Source organism: Pangasianodon hypophthalmus, chromosome 27 (genome assembly GCF_027358585.1).
Source record: "Pangasianodon hypophthalmus isolate fPanHyp1 chromosome 27, fPanHyp1.pri, whole genome shotgun sequence".
NCBI lineage: Eukaryota > Metazoa > Chordata > Actinopteri > Siluriformes > Pangasiidae > Pangasianodon > Pangasianodon hypophthalmus.
In genome coordinates this window covers 4419154-4436676 of record NC_069736.1, presented here as the reverse complement: position 1 = coordinate 4436676, position 17523 = coordinate 4419154, and the positions used below count along the sequence as shown (strand labels likewise).

General features: G+C 38.4%; 1 protein-coding gene across 4 annotated transcripts; it reads left to right on the top strand.

Annotated features, from left to right (window-relative positions):
* Nucleotides 1–6273: 6273 nt before the first annotated feature.
* On the top strand, nucleotides 6274–16441 carry wu:fi75a02 (uncharacterized). Of its 4 annotated transcripts, none has more exons than XM_026922389.3 (9): nucleotides 6275–6607; nucleotides 7932–8220; nucleotides 8957–9289; nucleotides 10326–11973; nucleotides 12893–12949; nucleotides 13271–13484; nucleotides 13573–13706; nucleotides 15527–15598; nucleotides 15701–16441. In XM_026922389.3, exons 2-9 carry the CDS (start codon nucleotides 7941–7943, stop codon nucleotides 15957–15959), a joined length of 2997 nt encoding a protein of 998 aa, XP_026778190.3. In that variant the 5' UTR covers nucleotides 6275–6607; nucleotides 7932–7940; the 3' UTR covers nucleotides 15960–16441. The 4 variants fall into 4 exon arrangements, with proteins under 4 accessions (XP_053086532.1, XP_026778190.3, XP_026778191.3 ...); XM_026922390.3 differs by having other exon boundaries at nucleotides 7915–8220; nucleotides 15704–16441; XM_026922388.3 differs by having other exon boundaries at nucleotides 7915–8220.
* The last annotated feature ends 1082 nt before the right edge of the window (nucleotides 16442–17523 follow it).

The following is a 17523-nucleotide window of genomic DNA, read 5'->3' as shown; positions in this document are numbered from 1 at the left end:
GGTGCCATTATTTTTGGTTAAGTCACTTGTAGTCAATGCCACAGTTATCTATTCCCAATGAACATGAAAAACAAGTGTTTTCCAATTTATTTATTTATATAAAATATTTATTTTATTTCCAATATATTATATTAGGGGTCCAAGCACCGAAGGTACTGGAACTCTATTGTTTTTTTTAATTATATATTATTATACTACAGCAAGCGCTGTTGAATCTGATTGGTCAAAAGATGTGGATTAATATTCTATAACAGAACATTAATCTGACTAGTGTCAACTGTAATTCAAATCACAGGTTTATATTAATGCGCTTGTTCAAATATGTTATTGTTTCTATAGTAACAGCTCATTCACATGGACTTGTATGGTGGATGCTCCACACAATCTAAACCTAATAATAAAGAGCTTCTGTAATGTATTTAATATTTATGGAAGGAGTCTCCAGTGTCAGTGCTCTGTAACAGTCAGTATGTTTTCAGGACAGAAGACTGTGCACTTTCTGGTTTCTCTGTAACATGACAAGGTGCGTTTTTTTTTTCATCTTATTAACTTAAAAAGACTCGAACCTCTTAAAACTACTTGATGCTATACTTTATAAGAGGATTAAAACATTTCGGGGCATGCTGCTATAGGAAAATAATCAACTTTAGGGTGGTAACAGCACACCCCACAGCAAGTATTTTATTCCTTACTGAATATTATTGCTGTTTTTAATGATTTGTCTGTATCTGTGTCAAAAATAACCATTAAAAATAAATGACAGAATATTTAAAAATGTCTGCATTTTTTACTATGTTTGGTTCTGCAAATAAAACATATATATGGGGAAATTATACTTGTATTTTGTTAATATTCTCTTGATATTTGTATTCAGAAGCAAGTCACTGAACATATAAAAGATGGCATGCTCACTTTATTCAGTAACACAGCAGCCCGCTGGTTCAGATCCTCCAGTTTTTCTTTTCTTTCCTCTGCTTTATTCAGGTTGTCCAGCATGATGTCCTTCACCTCCTCCACGTCTCTCTGAGTCTCTTCTAATTTGCCCTACTCATAATGACACATGCAAGCAAACAAGAGTTTTTGTGTGAAATGTGAGATTTACAGCTAATGTCATTGCATTTCAAATTGATTTTAATTTCAATTTGCAGATTGGAAACTGAAAGTGCATTTCATTACAGCATGATATGGTCTTAGGTCAGATCACTCTCAGAAAAAAAGTACCAAACTGTCAAACTGTACCGTTCCTTGTCGCTGAGGTGGCACTCTCAAGGATGCACCATTTGGTACCTTTAGAGTCTTTTACCAAGAATGGTGCAGTGTACCTTAACCTTAAAGCTTTACAGTCCTATTATGTATTCTTTTTAAATGTACACTAAAAATTATTATTATTATTATTATTATTATTATTATAGATTAATAATAATAATAATAATCATTTTTAATACACTTCTCATATAGAGTCAAAATCTCAACATACTTTACATAAAAGATTAAAAATTACACAAAGAATGAAACAAGAAACAATGTATATAAGTATAGAAGTTAAAAATAAATGAACAAACTAACTTTCTTCATAAATCAATCAATCAATCAGAGAAAAAAGATTAAAATCTAACAGTAAAAGCTAAATAGTAAAAGATGTTAGAATATAATATCAGTGTTAATTAGAATGTTAGTACATGAATATCAACATTAATAAAGCAAGCCATATTTTCAGGTAAAAGAAACAAAAGGTAAGGGTACAGTGTAGCAGTTTAGTACCTTTTTTTGTTCTGAGAGTATATAATGTAGTGTATAATGACATCATAACACAGGCTATCCCGCCCCCATCATCCTGTGTGACTCCCCAGTCGATACTGGGAACCATCATCACCCCGAACCTCAAGTGGGTGCTGAACATCAACTCTCTGATCAAAAAAGCACACCAGTGGACGTACTGGCAGCTGATGAAGTCCAACCTACCAAAGACAACGATGGTACGCTTCCACACCTCCATTATCGAGTCCATACTCACCTCCTCCATCACCATTTGGTACGCTGCTGCCACCGCCATGGACAAAAGCAGACTGCAGCGTGTCATTCACTCTGCTGAGAAGGTGATTGGCTGCAATCTGCCACTTCTTCAGGACTTGTACACTTCCAGAACCTTGAAGCGGGCAGTTAAGATTGTGGCTGACCCCTCTCACCCTGGACACAAACGTTTCGAGGCACTCCCCTCCATCAGGAGGCTGCGGTCCATCAAGACTAAAACCTCACGCCACAAAAACAGTTTCTTTCCATCCGCAAGTGGCCTCATCAACAACACCCAGGACCCACCATGCTCTCTTATTCACCTCCACGGACATTGCTATTACACATTACGTTAATGAAAAACCCACTTTTCTGTTTCATATGTGTTACATTAAGGCACACAACCCAGACTGCTATACTGCACCTTCTGACTTCAAACTGTGAGCATTTGCACTGGCCTACTTTTGCACATCCTGCACTAATGTACAGTTAATGGCTCTATTTTTATTTTATTTTCTTAAATTTTTATATTTCAATATTTACGCTCAAAGTTGTTTACCTTCTTAATATTCGTTTTATTTTGTATTTTACTGTTATACTAAGCACCAGTACACCAAGACTTTGAAATTCCTTGTACATAAATAAATAAAGGTGATTCTGCTTCTATGCAGCCACTCATAACAGAGTGGTCAAAGGATGCGCGAGACCTAAACTGCCTCATGCACCTTAGAATAAACTACTGCAGAAAATTACAACTTTAAAATAAAATTAAAAAAAATTACAGCTTACAGATGAATGTTCATTTCAGTAAGTGGAAAAAGTAAGCTAAGTATGTTTTGCACAAGTCTCAAAGCGAGGTTTCTGCCTTTCCTGTGTCCTGATCAGCTTGATGAGTAAGGGAAACGTGTCAGTTTATGGTCTTAGGCTGGACCTGTGTCCTGTTGTGCAGCAGGGGGACATGTCCTCCAGGTCAACACGCCGTTTAAAAGCACAAACACGACAGTAAAATCCACCAGACCCGCCCAGCTGATGAATACAGAAGTCTACCCAGCTGTTAGAAATACACTCACCATGTTGCAGAGTTACTGCTGATCGGCTTGAGGGAATAACTGAGTGAAGAACAGGAGGAAGGAGGTGAAGTTGAAGTGAAAGAAAAGACACAAAGTCCGTGTCCTGCTCTCCTGCTCTGATTCGCGCTTCCTTGTTGCTGTTTCTCCACCAGAGGGAGATGGATGATAAACACACCGCGTTTACACCACAAACAGGACCTGCTCCTCTACAGTCAGCTTTCCTTCCCCTTGTGCCAGAGCTCCTGCTATTCACATGCTGAGTGTGTATCCCCTAATCACTACACCTGAGTATTACAATCTGCATTTCTACAGTCAGTAACAGATACCAGGACATACTTTTATTTACTCAGAGACACCATCATCTGCCAAACTACATAACATTGTTTTTATATAAACATGGGATTTGTATTACCTTCTAACCAGTCAAATTCAAGAATTCAACAGCCTTATGCTATTACAGAATACAATATCCAAAGTCTATTATCAGTATGTGTTACCTTTTACATGCCTTTAGCTAGAGTCAGTTCCTATTGTTAAAGTATAATTTTGAGAAACATAATCCTTAATCAGCTACAGTTGAGGTCAAATGTTTACATCCACTTGATTCTTAACACTGTGTTGTTACCGGAATGATGGTACCACAACTGTGTTTTTTTGTTTAGTGATAGTTGTTCATGAGGCCCTTGTTTGTCCTGAACAGTTAAACTGCTTGCTGTTGCTCAGAAAAATCCTTCACGTCCCACAAATTCTTTGGTTTTATAGCATTTTTGTGTATTTGAACCCTTTCCAACAATGACTGTATGATTTTGAGATCCATCTTTTCACACTGAGGACAACTGAGGGACACTTTTTGAATGAAACTTTTTGAATTTGAAGATCAGGGTAAATTTAACTTATTTTGTCTTCTGGGAAACATGTAACTTCTGTAGCCTCTGAAGGGCAGTACTAAATGAAAAAAAAAATATGATATTTAAGCAAAATAAGAAAAATGCACAGATCTCCATTCTATTCAAAAGTTTTCACCCCCCGGCTCTTAATGCATGGTTTTTCCTTCTGGAGCATCAGTGAGCGTTCGAACCTTCTGTAATAGTTCTGTAATAATATGAGTCCCTCAGTTGTCCTCAGTGTGAAAAGATGGATCTCAAAATCATACAGTCATTGTTGGAAAGCCAAAGAATGTGTGGGACCTGAAGGATTTTTCTGAAGGACAGCAGGCAGTTTAACTGTCCAGGACAAACAAGTGACTCATGAACAACTATCAGTAAACAAAAAAACACAGTTGTGGTACCATCATTCAGGTAACAACACAGTATTAAGAATCAAGTGGATGTAAACTTTTGAACAGGGTCATTTTTATAAATTCAACTATTATTTACTATTATATCTTGTGGACTATATGTAAACATCTTTTATGTGAAATATCTTATTCAGGTCAGCACTAAATAAACAATAACGTGCGTTTTGTATGATCCCTCTTATTTTGGTAAAATAATTAACATTTTGCAGATTCTGAAAGGGGGATGTAAACTTTTGACCTCAACTGTATAATAATGCTAGGCTTTCTCACTGGAGTTCAGAGTAAATTGCAGCACACATATATAATATATATCTTATTTATTTCTCTTTTTATTTGTTTCAGATCTGAATAATGTATAGGTCTGATCTAAAGGATCACTCAGGAGGCAGCTTGTTTAAGGAGCAGGGTGCTAGGCTCTGTGTGAGGGTCTCAGTCTGCTGAGACTGGGTTTGTTTTAAATTCCTGACTGTAAGGAGTCACCCCTCCAATCCCCTTCTATATTCTCACTATTAAATTTAGATTAATTTAGTTTTATTTGAATTAATATTGGGTCATTCACTTTAATGATCCAGTGTTTTATAATGTATTATTCTTCTTTTACTGAATGCTTTTATTTCTTCTTTTAACTGACTTTTTTTTACTGTTTTATATAACTGTCCTTTTGTAAAGCACTTTGAACTGCTTGTTGTATGAAAGGTGATAAATAAAGATGATGATGAAGAAGATGATGAAGAAGATGATGATGATGATGATGATTATTATTATTATTATTATTATTATTATTATTATTATTATTATTATTATTATAGTGGAAATGATTACACAATCAGGAACCCTTAAAGGTTATTTGTGGAACCCTACAACAGAGTGTTTCTCTGTCAAAAGGGCTCCACAATCCAAAATACCATGAAGAACCATATGTTGTACCTCTGTAGCCTGTAAAATGCCTCAGTGAACATGCACTTAAATGAAGAATGAATGAAATTAAATGAAAATGATTACATTGTCAAAGAACCCTTGAAGGTTGACTCTAGAGCCCTTAAGCCTTCTTCGGTTGTCCGTATTCGCAGACTACAAATATAGTCAGGAAATGAAAATATTTCAACTAATGCACACTTAAATAATCTGCAATGGTTTGAGGTTGTAATGGTTGACCTATAAGTAATATATATAGAAAGTGTGTGTGTGTGTGTAGTGTATATATATATATATATATAGGGGCATGGTGGCTTAGTGGTTAGCACTGTTGCCTTAAACCTCCAGGGTTGGGGGCTTGAGTCCTGCATTCTGCTCTGAGTTTGCATGTTCTCCCTGTGCTTTGGGGGTTTCCTCTGGGTACTCTGGTTTCCTCCCCCAGTCCAAAGACATGCACTGTAGGCTTCGGCATTTCCAAATTGTCAGTAGTGTGTGTGAGTGTGTGTGATTGGTTGGCACCCCATCCAGTGTGTCCCCTGCCTTGTGCCTAGTCCCTGGGGATAGGCTCCAGGCTCCCTTCGACCCTGTGTACAATATGTGGCATAGAGAATGGAGATATATAGAGTTAATGGATATATGTATATATATATATATATATATATATATATATATATATATATATATATATATATTGAAACCAAAAAAGTGGTGATCAGGTAGATAATTGAATTTGATCAATTTGTGTTTGGTCAATTGTTTTTGTGCAGCCTATTACAACTTTACATTTAATTTAATTAAAAAATCCTAAGAAATTCCAAGAAAAGCCAAGTTCTTAGAAAAAAAAAATAATAATTTCCAGACACATTTAAGACAAACATGGACACTGAACACAGTAAAGTAGTTTCATCGAAGCGCAACCACTGAACAGCCAATGAGCTGCGACTCCTGTCTGAAACCAACCAATGGGACACGAGCTACGAGTGGACCGGAAGTAACCTTTTGCAATTCGGGATTCCCATTTCTTTCTCGCGCAGTGGCCAGATAAGATTAGATGTTATTTAAAGTGCTTTTGAAGTGCATATGTGAAACGAGCCGCGAAAATATTACAGTTTTGAGGAAGAAATAAGACTTTTTAACCGGCATTTTGCTCTACACCAGCCCCTCGTCGTGTGACGCCGCCGGAAACAGTTGTTGCGATTTACATCCAGCAGGACGCAGAGATGGATCAAGAAGTAATCAGCGAATTTAAAGAAAACATCTTGTTACTAGAGTTTGCACTGAAGGTCTGAGCCTCGTTGACTGGCTGTTAATTAAGGTATGCTGTAGTTATTTTGTAAATAAACCCTCTCGTATTTATTATATTGCTGACTTTCATTTGGGAAGCCAAGTCATCCTGTGCAATCTCATAGTATTTAGTTCTTGTTTTTCAACCCACTGTTGAAAAAGCTTTTACATTTTGGAAACATAAGGACAAATAAGATCCTGAGTCATGACTGCATCGAAATGCTGATATTTATAGACTACAGAATTGATAGAACTCACTGGAAGGCCAAACATGCATTGTTTGGCAAGAGCATTGCATGTTCTTTTGATTTATTTGCACTGAATAATTAAAATTCAAATGTTTGACATCTGATTTAAAGAGGACTGTTATATGGACTGTTAGAAATAGCTTCAATCATTCGTTTTATTGATTCACTCATCTACAGTAAGCACTTTATCCTGGTTAGGGTCACGGTGGAACACTGGGTGTGGAATGGGAATACACCCTGGATGGGAAGCCAGTCTATCGCAGTGCACATACACACACACACACACACACACACACACACACACACACTGACACCTAAGGGCGTTATAACATAGTCAATATAAGACTTAGAGACATGTTTTTGGGAGGTGGGAGGAAACCGGAGAACCCAAAAGAAACCTACATGAGCATGGGGAAGCTCCAAACAGACAATATCCCAAGCTCAGGACTGAACCCTGGAGCTGGGAGGCAGCACTGCTACCCATTGCACCCCCATGCCAATCAGAAATAGCTTCTGATACTTCATTTTCGAGTAATCAATAACCATATGAATTATTTAAGCATAGGGATAAACTGATCTGAATATCAGTATTGGGCTGATACAGAAATGGATAAACACTGCATTCAGATTTCATATTGGATGATTCAATCCTCTGATGTATTTTATGGTTTTTGTGAATGCTTGTAATATTGACTGCCACATCACACATTGTGGTTGAGAACGCAATTCGTCTTAAAAATACCATAAACACGCCTCTGGCATTTGGCAAGAAAAGCTTGTAGAGATCAGACTTGGTTACTGCAAGGATGTCAGCATTGAATCAGTATTGTGTACTGAAATGGGGAAAAGTGGGATTGGTGCAGGTTGGTAGGGGAATGTGGTGGTTTAGTGGTTAAGACCTTGGGCTATTGATCAGAAGCTTATGAGTTCAAATCCCAGCACTGCTAAGCTGGCCAAGTTTGGTTTTGAGTGAGACCCTTAGACCACAACTGCTTAGTTAGTTAGTATCCTGTCTCAGTTGTAAGTTGCTTTGGATAAAAGCATTTACACAGTGATACACAGTGCCACTATAATATTTTTCTCCCCCCAGTGTTCCTGGTCCATCAGTCCTTGAAGATGTTATCCAACCCTCTGGCTGACCCTAACGAAACACGGCAGGTTGCTGCAACTGGTCCCTGCCCACAGTCTGCACTCTATCAAGACCTGTTAGTGATGGCCTACAGAGGAAGTGCAAAAGCAGAGATTGGGAATGAAGATAAAATTATGTGTTCAGTTCAGGAACCTCAGACATCAAGTTTTGTTATCCTGGACACTGATAAACAGCTGAAACAGACTTCTTCAGAGCTGAATGGTGATTTGGGAAGCAACACAAATTTCGAAGCTGGCACACATGAAGGTAATGGATACTTCTTTTAAGCAAGTTGCAAAACATTGTGTTTTTTTTCTTTGGACTAAGCAGCTCAGCTTTCAAGTTAGTGGTTCTCAATAGTTTTTTTTCTATCATTTTTATACATTTCTACACATATCATTACCATATGGAAGGTGACTATTTTTCTCTATTCATTTTCAATGAGAGGCAAAGGGGCAAGCAAAGCAAATCAGGCAGCACGCAAGCCTAACCCTGAAAAACCAACCCAAATGCATGCCTGCCCACCTGCCCACGTTTAATTTTTGAAGTAGCTTCATGTGCGAATAAAATGTACTACAGTGTATACATAGATAAAAAGTACAATGTGTCATCTGTTAATAACTAAAAATTTTTTAGTGTTAACAAATTGCTGCAATATAAGAAGAATAATATACTTCGGTCTGTGCTGATACTGGAAAAAGTCAACGTTGGGGTGGAATAATCATCATCACACCAGATCACTGTTGATTATTTTTTATATAGCAGCACACCCTACTGTGTGTTATTCCGTAATTGATACTTGGCCTAGGAGTTTAAAATAACCATGCAGTACATGTTAGATAAGTACTATCTGTGCTTAGCATTGCTGTTACTATGGTTACCACAGTGGAGTGGTCAGTAATCCTCTGGTGTGTGAAAGCCCTTTAAACATCATGATGAAAAAGAGCAGCAGTTATAATTTGATGAAAATCTACTGTCGTTTATTTCTTGTTTATTGTTTTAGCGGACATGTTCAGAACCACAGAATGGAAACCGCCGCTGACCTTGTCCACTTTGCCTCCTGAATGTCCAAAAGGAGAGCAGCTGGGTTCTCTGGAGCGCTTTCTTGTGGCCCATCAAAACGAAATGAAGCGCTTGCTGACAGGCACACTCGGTGTCCTGAGCCAGCGGCTTGAGGCAGTCGAGCAAAGGATCGAGCAGCTGCATGTCCAGGGCACTGCACATGGAAAAAGTCTAGCCCTGCTTCACAGCGAAGTTAGCCTCCTGGGAAGAAACATCACTGCTGGCTGTTCAAGCACACTGACTGCTCCGAGTATTCCCCCTTCCAGCACTTATGGTATAAATATTTTGTGAAAAGATGGCTTTAGACAGGTGAAATGATCACTAGATAAAATTAGGGATGGGCGTTTTAAGCATTTTTTCTGTTCTAATATTTGCATCTTTAATTTGCTCAAATATCAACAAGAGAATACATTATATTCTTATGAATAAAAATCAAAAACGCAAGGTTTAAAATATTATTATTAGATGCAACTACGTAACTACAATGCAATGCTGGTGGTATACTTCAAACAAAAAAAGACATTTCAACGCAAAAAAAAACAAAAAAAACATCTTTTGAGTAGCGCTTTCAGTGTGTAAACTGCGGTGTGCATTATTTTCTAAACAAAACTCCTAACCATTGCGTCTTTTGACCTAAGACCTAAGACCTACCCCTGTCTGTGATTGGACCAACAGTTTGATTTATGGGTAGGCTCTTTGTACATTTACTACTACAGCTTATTTGTGATTGTCGAACAGCAGCACGAATATGCCACTTACTTCCCTGACTCTTATCAGGTTGCCATGCCTGCTTTAAAAAGCAGCCCAAAACAAGCCCAGTATTGAAGGTACAGAGTTTCCTGTGGCAACCGGTCAAAAAAAAAAGCTGTTTCAAACTGACCAGGATGTGAAATGTGCCTTTAAGACTTTATTAGAAAAATTTCGCCAAAGATGTGTATAATACATATGAATGGCAAGTAGCCAAAACACCACCCAGTGCTGTAATATAGTGTGTCTGTAATATAGCAAATAGCCGAAATAAGCGTCAAAAAGCCTTGAGCAGTCTATCCTTTTTCTTAATGTCAGTAAACCACTGACGAAATGCAAGATTGGTGAATAGATAAACACCAGATATTTAAATTTTGATGTCCATCCCTTTATGAAATATGTTAACCATTATCCTGAGAAATGTTTCATCTGGCTGCTATTTTGTCACATAGAATAACTGAATATTTATGAAAAAAGAAACAGTTCTGCTCAAATAAGATATAAAAATCAGACTTTGACAATATTGAAATATCATAACGTATTTCATTGCTGCATTCTTACAGAAAAGCACTCAGTTGAGGAAAAGGAAGATGGTGACATATCCAAGATATCCTCTCAGGGATCAGTTAATCATGGAAGTAGGGACACTGTGTGCCAACCATGGATTGATTCAGGGACTGCGATTGATTTCTCTGCACATAACTCTGATTGTAATCATAACATTGAGGTCCTGGACCCTCTGGGGCTTAATGAAGGCTCATCTGGACTGCTAAAAACTAACTGCTTAGGGGTTTCGTCTTTTGAAGACTTGAACATGGAACAGGATGGGTTGCTCAGTAAAGTGGACAAAAAAGATGGCCAAAATGAGCCACCTTGTTATCCAAAGCCCCAGTTTTCTGAGAGCTTGGATGCAGGCATTCAGTATCACTCTACTGATCAGTGTTTACATGAATCAGCACAACTTAAGGTGCCTTCTTTCAGTAGTGAAGTTCTTAAAAGTTCAGGGGAGGGAAGCTCATGTAAGAATCATGGTCCTAGTAGTGTAAGTTCAGATATTAAAAATTGTAAATCAGAAGGAGAGTCTGTCCTGTTGAGACATCCCCCACCAGACTTGATGGCAAGTAGGTCACACTTAGTCGGCCAGTCTAGTACTGCTGACAAACCTGAAACTGGTCCTGCTCCCTTGATCACGACTCTGTCCACAAAAGGTCCTAGAACAATAGCCAAAAAAGGTGACTGGCCATTTTCTGAAGTTGTGTCTTTTCCTACCCTGTTCAAGATCACATCCCTCTCAGAGATCATGCCAGGCTCAATCAAGGATTTACCTTTAGGAGATGCTTTCAGTCCAGTTGATGATGAGGGGACAAATCAGTGTGGTAAAGGAAAGGGGAAACAGTTAAAGGTTATAGGTTCCCAGTCCTCGTCAAGGAATGGAGCATTGGCCTGTGTAAGGATAAAATCTTACCCATATTCCCATCGCACATTAGTCACCCCAGTGGTGCTACCTTTGGACTCTTACAAGGCTTGCCTTTCAGCTATGGGATTTCTTTTGCCCTGGACTGACTCAGAAGTGTCAGGTGCCAAGAATGGGCTGTCAAAACTGCTTCATACGGAAACACAATATAACCACAGTATGAGCAATCTTCTAAATCACCTGGATGACGTTGCCTGCCGCTTGATTCCTAATAGACCCATCAAGAATGTCCAACCTCTGATGAGATACCACAGAATTGTGTCTAAACTCAAACACCACCATCAGAAGGCCCATTCCTTCTCTAAATGGCCTCCACTGAAAACCAGTCAAGTACTCCGTCTACCCCATCCAAAACTAAATACCTGGGGGCCTGTTATGAGACATGAACACAGTGTTCACCCACTTCATTCAAAGCAGAGTGGAGACCTGACCCTCCATACTCCACCACTCCTTCATCTGCAAAGTATGGCACAACCTTTTCAGACTCCCACATATTTCCCCATGTCTACTGTGAGAAAAGGGAGCTTCTCTGGGGCAGGCCTGAGCACAGTGTTGGCCGTGTCCTCTCCGGCCTCTTTTAGACTGTGGTTACGCCACATCCACCCCCCTTTTTCCTTCACATCCTCATCATCTTTGGTCAATACTGTGAAGAACCAGATTATAGCTCAGACCAAGTGTTCTCCTCTTTGGCCCTTGGCTGATTATACCGGCCCACCAGGTCTGGATAATGATCACAGGTAAGTAATACTGGTCTTTTTTTTTTTCTTTTCTTAAGATGTAACCAAGCACACCAGACTTCACTGGTGTGTCCATACTTGGTTTCATTCCAAATATGGAATAAAACACTTGGGGCTGTGCTTGTCTAGGAAAATATGATGCAAAAAATGCAGCTTACTATGGAGAAACTTTAAGATGCAGCATCCTCCATCTTTCAGCTTTCCCACGGGAAAAAATACCTCTGACTGGTACAAAGTGCTGACACTCCTACCATGCATGCTAATGCTAAATATGTTATAACTTTTTTTTAACTGTTTATTATTAGCCTTATATTATGTGGTGTGTCCACCATAAGTCCCTGTGAATTAGCTCCATTATTGTCAGAGCTGCTTTTATAGAAAATTAATCAAGACCAATCAGATTCAAGAATTTAACAGCACTGTGCTATAAGCAGGAAATGATATCGGTATAGGCTGTGAAAAACGTGCAAGCCGTGTGAATTCATAGTTTGTGCATTAAGGGGGCAAAAAAAAAAAAAAAAAAGATCTAGAACCTGTTGCTGTGTGAGACAAGCATGCATATGGAATTTCATAATGTACCCAGCATGTTTATTGGATTGGTTTTTTTTCACAAAGCAACTAAGGATATGAGTAAGGAGGAGAGAAGAAAACTTTAATATCCATTAATAGTAAATGGCCTCACTTTGTGCAACAATGGTCATATTTTCTTCTGTCTCACGCTGCGTGCTGTCCAAATTTAACAAAATCAATTTCTGTACATTGCATTTATCTTACCTTTCTGCCTTATTGACCAGATTTTTTGTGAAAGCTCTACAACTCTCTAGGTTCTGTGATTCATCATAGACTTGTGTCTGCATGCTGCTTTGAAACTTTTGAGAAATCTGACCTGTCCTGATTCTCTTCTCTTTTGCACTGATAGCTATGCTCACCGATTCAGTCAAGATTCTCCTCTAAGGAAGAAAACTGGTTCAGTGCGGTGGGTCTCATGCAAATAAATATCTGCTCCCATTTGCTTTTCAGCTTTTCTAATTACAATTTTTTTTTAATCAGGAAAGGGACTGTGTTCCAGGTTAATAGAATAGCACTTTTCTTCTTTGATTTATTTCACTTTAGCCATTAAATCTTTAGAGTAAATAAAGTCGGCACCATGAACAATACATTATAGAAATCCATGATTACTCCATGATGACTCAGTTGCAGTTTTTGGGATTACTCCATGATTACTCAGTTGCAGTTTTTATGACGTAGTAGCCCTTTGCTAGATTTTTTTTTTAGCTTATTGTTTTTATCTATACAGGAAATCTGGTTCATCTCCATCCCCATGGCCCATAAAGTCTCCCCTCAGCCCAGAGAGGAGCTCAGATATTACTCCACGATATAGCCCTAGTGTCAATGTTGGGCGGTTGGAGGTGATGCCCCCTGCTGAAACTGTGTCCCCTTTTTCCATTACTGGTACAAATGTTAAGAACCCTGAACTGCACCACCTGGAAGCCTCTAGAGAGGACAAGCAGGTATCTCCATCACTTTAACAACAGGATCTGAGTCAATAGAAGTGTTATGTTACAGGTTTCTTATATGTGTGGTATGAATTTTCTCTAGGTGGGGCTTCATGAATCCAGCTCCTCGTTGCAACCAGCCCAAAGGTCTAAAAGGGTTTCTCAGATTCGCATCCGCAAGACGGTGCCTAAACCAGACAAAAACCTCACCCCAATGGGGCTCCCCAAACCAAAGAGGTGAACCAGTAACTGACTCTTGTTTTTATTTGGCCTGTCTTTATTTAAAGGAAAACTCCACCCTGAAACACATGAAATATGGTTCTGTTGAAATATTTGTGATTTATATTTAGTGATTCGGAAGCTAACGTGATGGTTGGTGTTGTATTTATGTTGTATGTTGTTATTCCCATGAGTTAGCTGTTGTATCACAGGGGGGCATTGGGACTCATTTAACAAGCTGGAACGGATTTATGAGTAAATCGCTCGAGTGCTTTACACAAAAAAAAAAATCATGCAATTTATTCATGCAAATCCTGTAAATTCAGAATACAATTTTTTCTGAGTGTGTATTCTAAGAAGACTAACTAAAGTAAACCTCGAACAATTGACTTTGACTCTTGCACTTTGCGATGAGTTATTGCATTTCTATATACAGTTTACGCAGTCAAGTTCAAATCATTTATTTATTTCAAATACACACAAATTAAAATATTTTTAGCCCCTATTTCATAAAGGCCAAAATGGCATTATGGAAATATGACAGAGTTGATATTACTAGAGGAGTTAGCACATGATGCCCTTAGGGGGCAACAGATATTTAGAGACTGGTATGAATGAGCAATAATACTGATTTTTTTTTTTTTTTTTTTTTTTTTTTTTTTTTTTTTTTTCTTTTTCAAATTAATTATTAGCAATAATATCGATTAGCAATAATACTTTTTTGACAAGGTTTTTCTACCAAACCATTTTCTTTTGACCTCACTTATATTACGCTGGATTGATGGCACCGAATTCACCTCTGTAATTTCTCTCCATATTTTGGAGTTTTTAAAATGTTGTGACTCTGCTGGCTGTGCTGCTAAATAATATTTTTTGTTCTTCTAGAAGTGAGTCGAAATTACTTCAACTTCTGCTTTAGAAAAATTCTCCTTTGTTTGGCCATTTTTTGCTTTCCGCTCTCTGATCTTGGCCTTTAGTGGAATTTTGTGGGCATTACCAAATGCAAATCAGTTGTGGTGTACACACCACCGGTAATTTACAGGTGATTGCCAGTTATCAACATAAACATGCAAATTCGAAGAAAATTAGTTTAATGGAAGTGTTGAAAATCCGGCATAAATTTTTAGTTCGGTTTGGCTTTGACACAAACATTTACGCACAACTTTAATCAAAGTTTGATAAATGAGGCCCGTTGTTCTTCTTACTACAGTCACAGTGGTGCTTAATAGGAGAAAAAAATTCAACGATCCCAAACATGAGTTTGAGACAGTTTCTTTATTAGCTCCTAGAAACAAACGAGCAAGAGCTTCTTTTCTCACTCGCCGTTTTCCAGTGACATTGAGTGTCGTATTAACGAGAAATCCAAGGTATAATTAGTGGCGCAGATGTTGGACTCAAAGTTCCAGAATGCAATGCAGCTGCGCTGAGTTACGGCTTAGTTAGTTAGTGGTCAGTGAGATGACTAGTATGAAGGGGTTGACGAGGTATTAACATGAAAATTGAAGCTTTGGAGGTTCTGTTTAAGCAGAGAGTACAGAGGGAGAGGTGGAGAGCTGGGCAGACTAAAGGACTAAAGCGCTGCTGCGTTCTTTAGGTATCTCTCTCAGCGGGTATTCGAACTGCATTGTGGGAAATGTAGGAAACCGTTAGCCAAAGTGAAAATAAACCAACACGTCAATGGCAGAAGTTTAAACTAAACAATTCAACATTACAAAATAAATCATGGACACCATTGAAGATCACATGTTAATTAATAGATTAAAGGATTCAGGGTGTATTTTTCCTTTGAGTCCCTCTTACAGTTTGCTGCATCTTATCTGAAACCTGTCTTCAATCAGATTAAAGAAGAAGGAGTTTAGTCTGGAGGAGATTTACACCAACAAGAATTACAAATCTCCAACTCCAAACAGGTCTGGACTCATTGCTGCTTGCTTGCTCATTGTAATCCAGTTTTATTTCATATTGATTGCATGGTTGGAATTTAATGGGTCACGTCTTTCCCATTCTCCCAGAAGCTTGGAGACAATCTTCGAGGAGCCAAAGGAGAAGAACGGTACGCTGATTTGCATCGGCAATCAAAAACGAAAGCGAGTTTTAGATTTCCCAGATTTTACCCTACCACGGAAACGCAAAGCCAAGGCCAGCCTGGGTTCTCTTCGATTAAAGGGATCCCGCAGAGCCAAAAGTAAAGACGCAGACCTGAACGTCATGCTGATCCAGAGACTTAGTGAACTGGAGGACTACTTCTCTCGCCAAGGACTGGAGGACTAGTCAAGCTTCACATTACACGTTATCAACACGATTCACAGCTTGGAGATTCTTTTCTTCTTCACTCGTCCTATTCAGCTCAAATCCTTAAGGGTTCTTTTGTACGTCTCTCTGAGGAAATCCTGAAGGGTTTTATGGAAAACCCTACACCAGAGGGTTTCTCTTTCAGAGAGACGTTGTAGAAGTAGAAGCAGTTTAGGAAGCTAAGAAACCTTAAAATCCAAAGAACCCTTGAGGAACCTGGGTAGCAGACCTACACTGTCTAGTGAAAAAAATAAAAACACTAAAGCTAAAATCAACAGCTTCAGTAATTGTTATGCTGCCTTTGATTTCTGTGTTTTGTGAAAAAGAAAATGTCACCTCTTCCTGCTTTGAATGACTGTAAAATTGTTTTATTTGCTTAATGCCGGACCTCATCTGTGGTGTGAAAAATAAAGTGTAAGCTGCTAAGACCCAAATAAATCTACTACAAATATTAATCGTTACACATTTTGAAAAGAGTTTTCTTTGTTGAATTAAAAAAACTGGGGAATGGAAAGATCTTGCACAAATAGAAATATACAGTAGAGCTGCAGCTGGATAAGGTACATCACACCTGAGCAGATCTTCCCTCTGACCTCACCATGCTGTAGAAGAGGATGAGAAAACTTTCCATTAATCCAGTCTGAAATCGCTCACACACTGACTTTTCATTTACTTGATAAAATTGGTGGTTCAATTCAATTCAATTCAATTTTATTTGTATAGCGCTTTTAACAATGGACATTGTCACAAAGCAGCTTTACAGAAATAAATGGATTCACAAAAATATATTGTAAATATTTGAATTTATCACTGTGAATTTATCCCTAATGAGCGAGCCAGTGGCGACGGTGGCAAGGAAAAACTCCCCGAGATGATATGAGGAAGAAACCTTGAGAGGAACCAGGCTCATCCTCATCTGGGTGCAACGGATAGCGCGATTATAAATAAATCCCTTCTATTATTGTGTACTATATGGACAAATAGTGCAATTGTGCAACCAATAAATTCATCACAGTTTTTGCAAGAAGTCCGGCTGGTTAAAATCTATCCACTGTCCACTGATGGAGTCCTGAGTACGAAGCTGCTCGTGGCAACTGCAGCCCCAAAGCCACTACAGCAATCGCAGTCCCAAGCCATTACAGTATAGGTGGTTGTAGTTTGATGGTAATTTTCATCTCATCATATACAAAGAAACTAATTTAACATGTGAATAATCACATGATGCACACTCGAGATTTGCATGTGTGGTCTTTAGGCACTTCACATGTTATGTTTCATACTTTTTTCGAATTTGGACTTTTAATATGTAATGTTTTCTCAGGTTTTTTTATTCCACATGTGAGTCTTTTCATGTGGTTTTGCACATGTGATCACATGGCATGTGAAAAATATAGATGACTGCATGTAAATGTGGAGGACATGTGGAGCCCTGGAGATGCCTGGATCCCATTTTGGAGAGTCAAGAACTTAGATTATAGCTATTTAACGCTGTTTTCTGTGAACTTCTTGTCCTCCTAATGACCTCATCAGCTGATTATGAAGC

What these genes read in the sequence shown, in the direction of transcription:
- wu:fi75a02 (XM_026922389.3), top strand. Translation starts at nt 7,941, where the DNA reads ATGTTATCCAACCCTCTGGCTGACCCTAACGAAACACGGCAGGTTGCT. An exon ending in CGAAGCTGGCACACATGAAG is followed by an intron (nt 8,221 to 8,956) that starts GTAATGGATACT and finishes TTATTGTTTTAG; the next exon opens with CGGACATGTTCAGAACCACA. An exon ending in CCTCTAGAGAGGACAAGCAG is followed by an intron (nt 13,485 to 13,572) that starts GTATCTCCATCA and finishes AATTTTCTCTAG; the next exon opens with GTGGGGCTTCATGAATCCAG.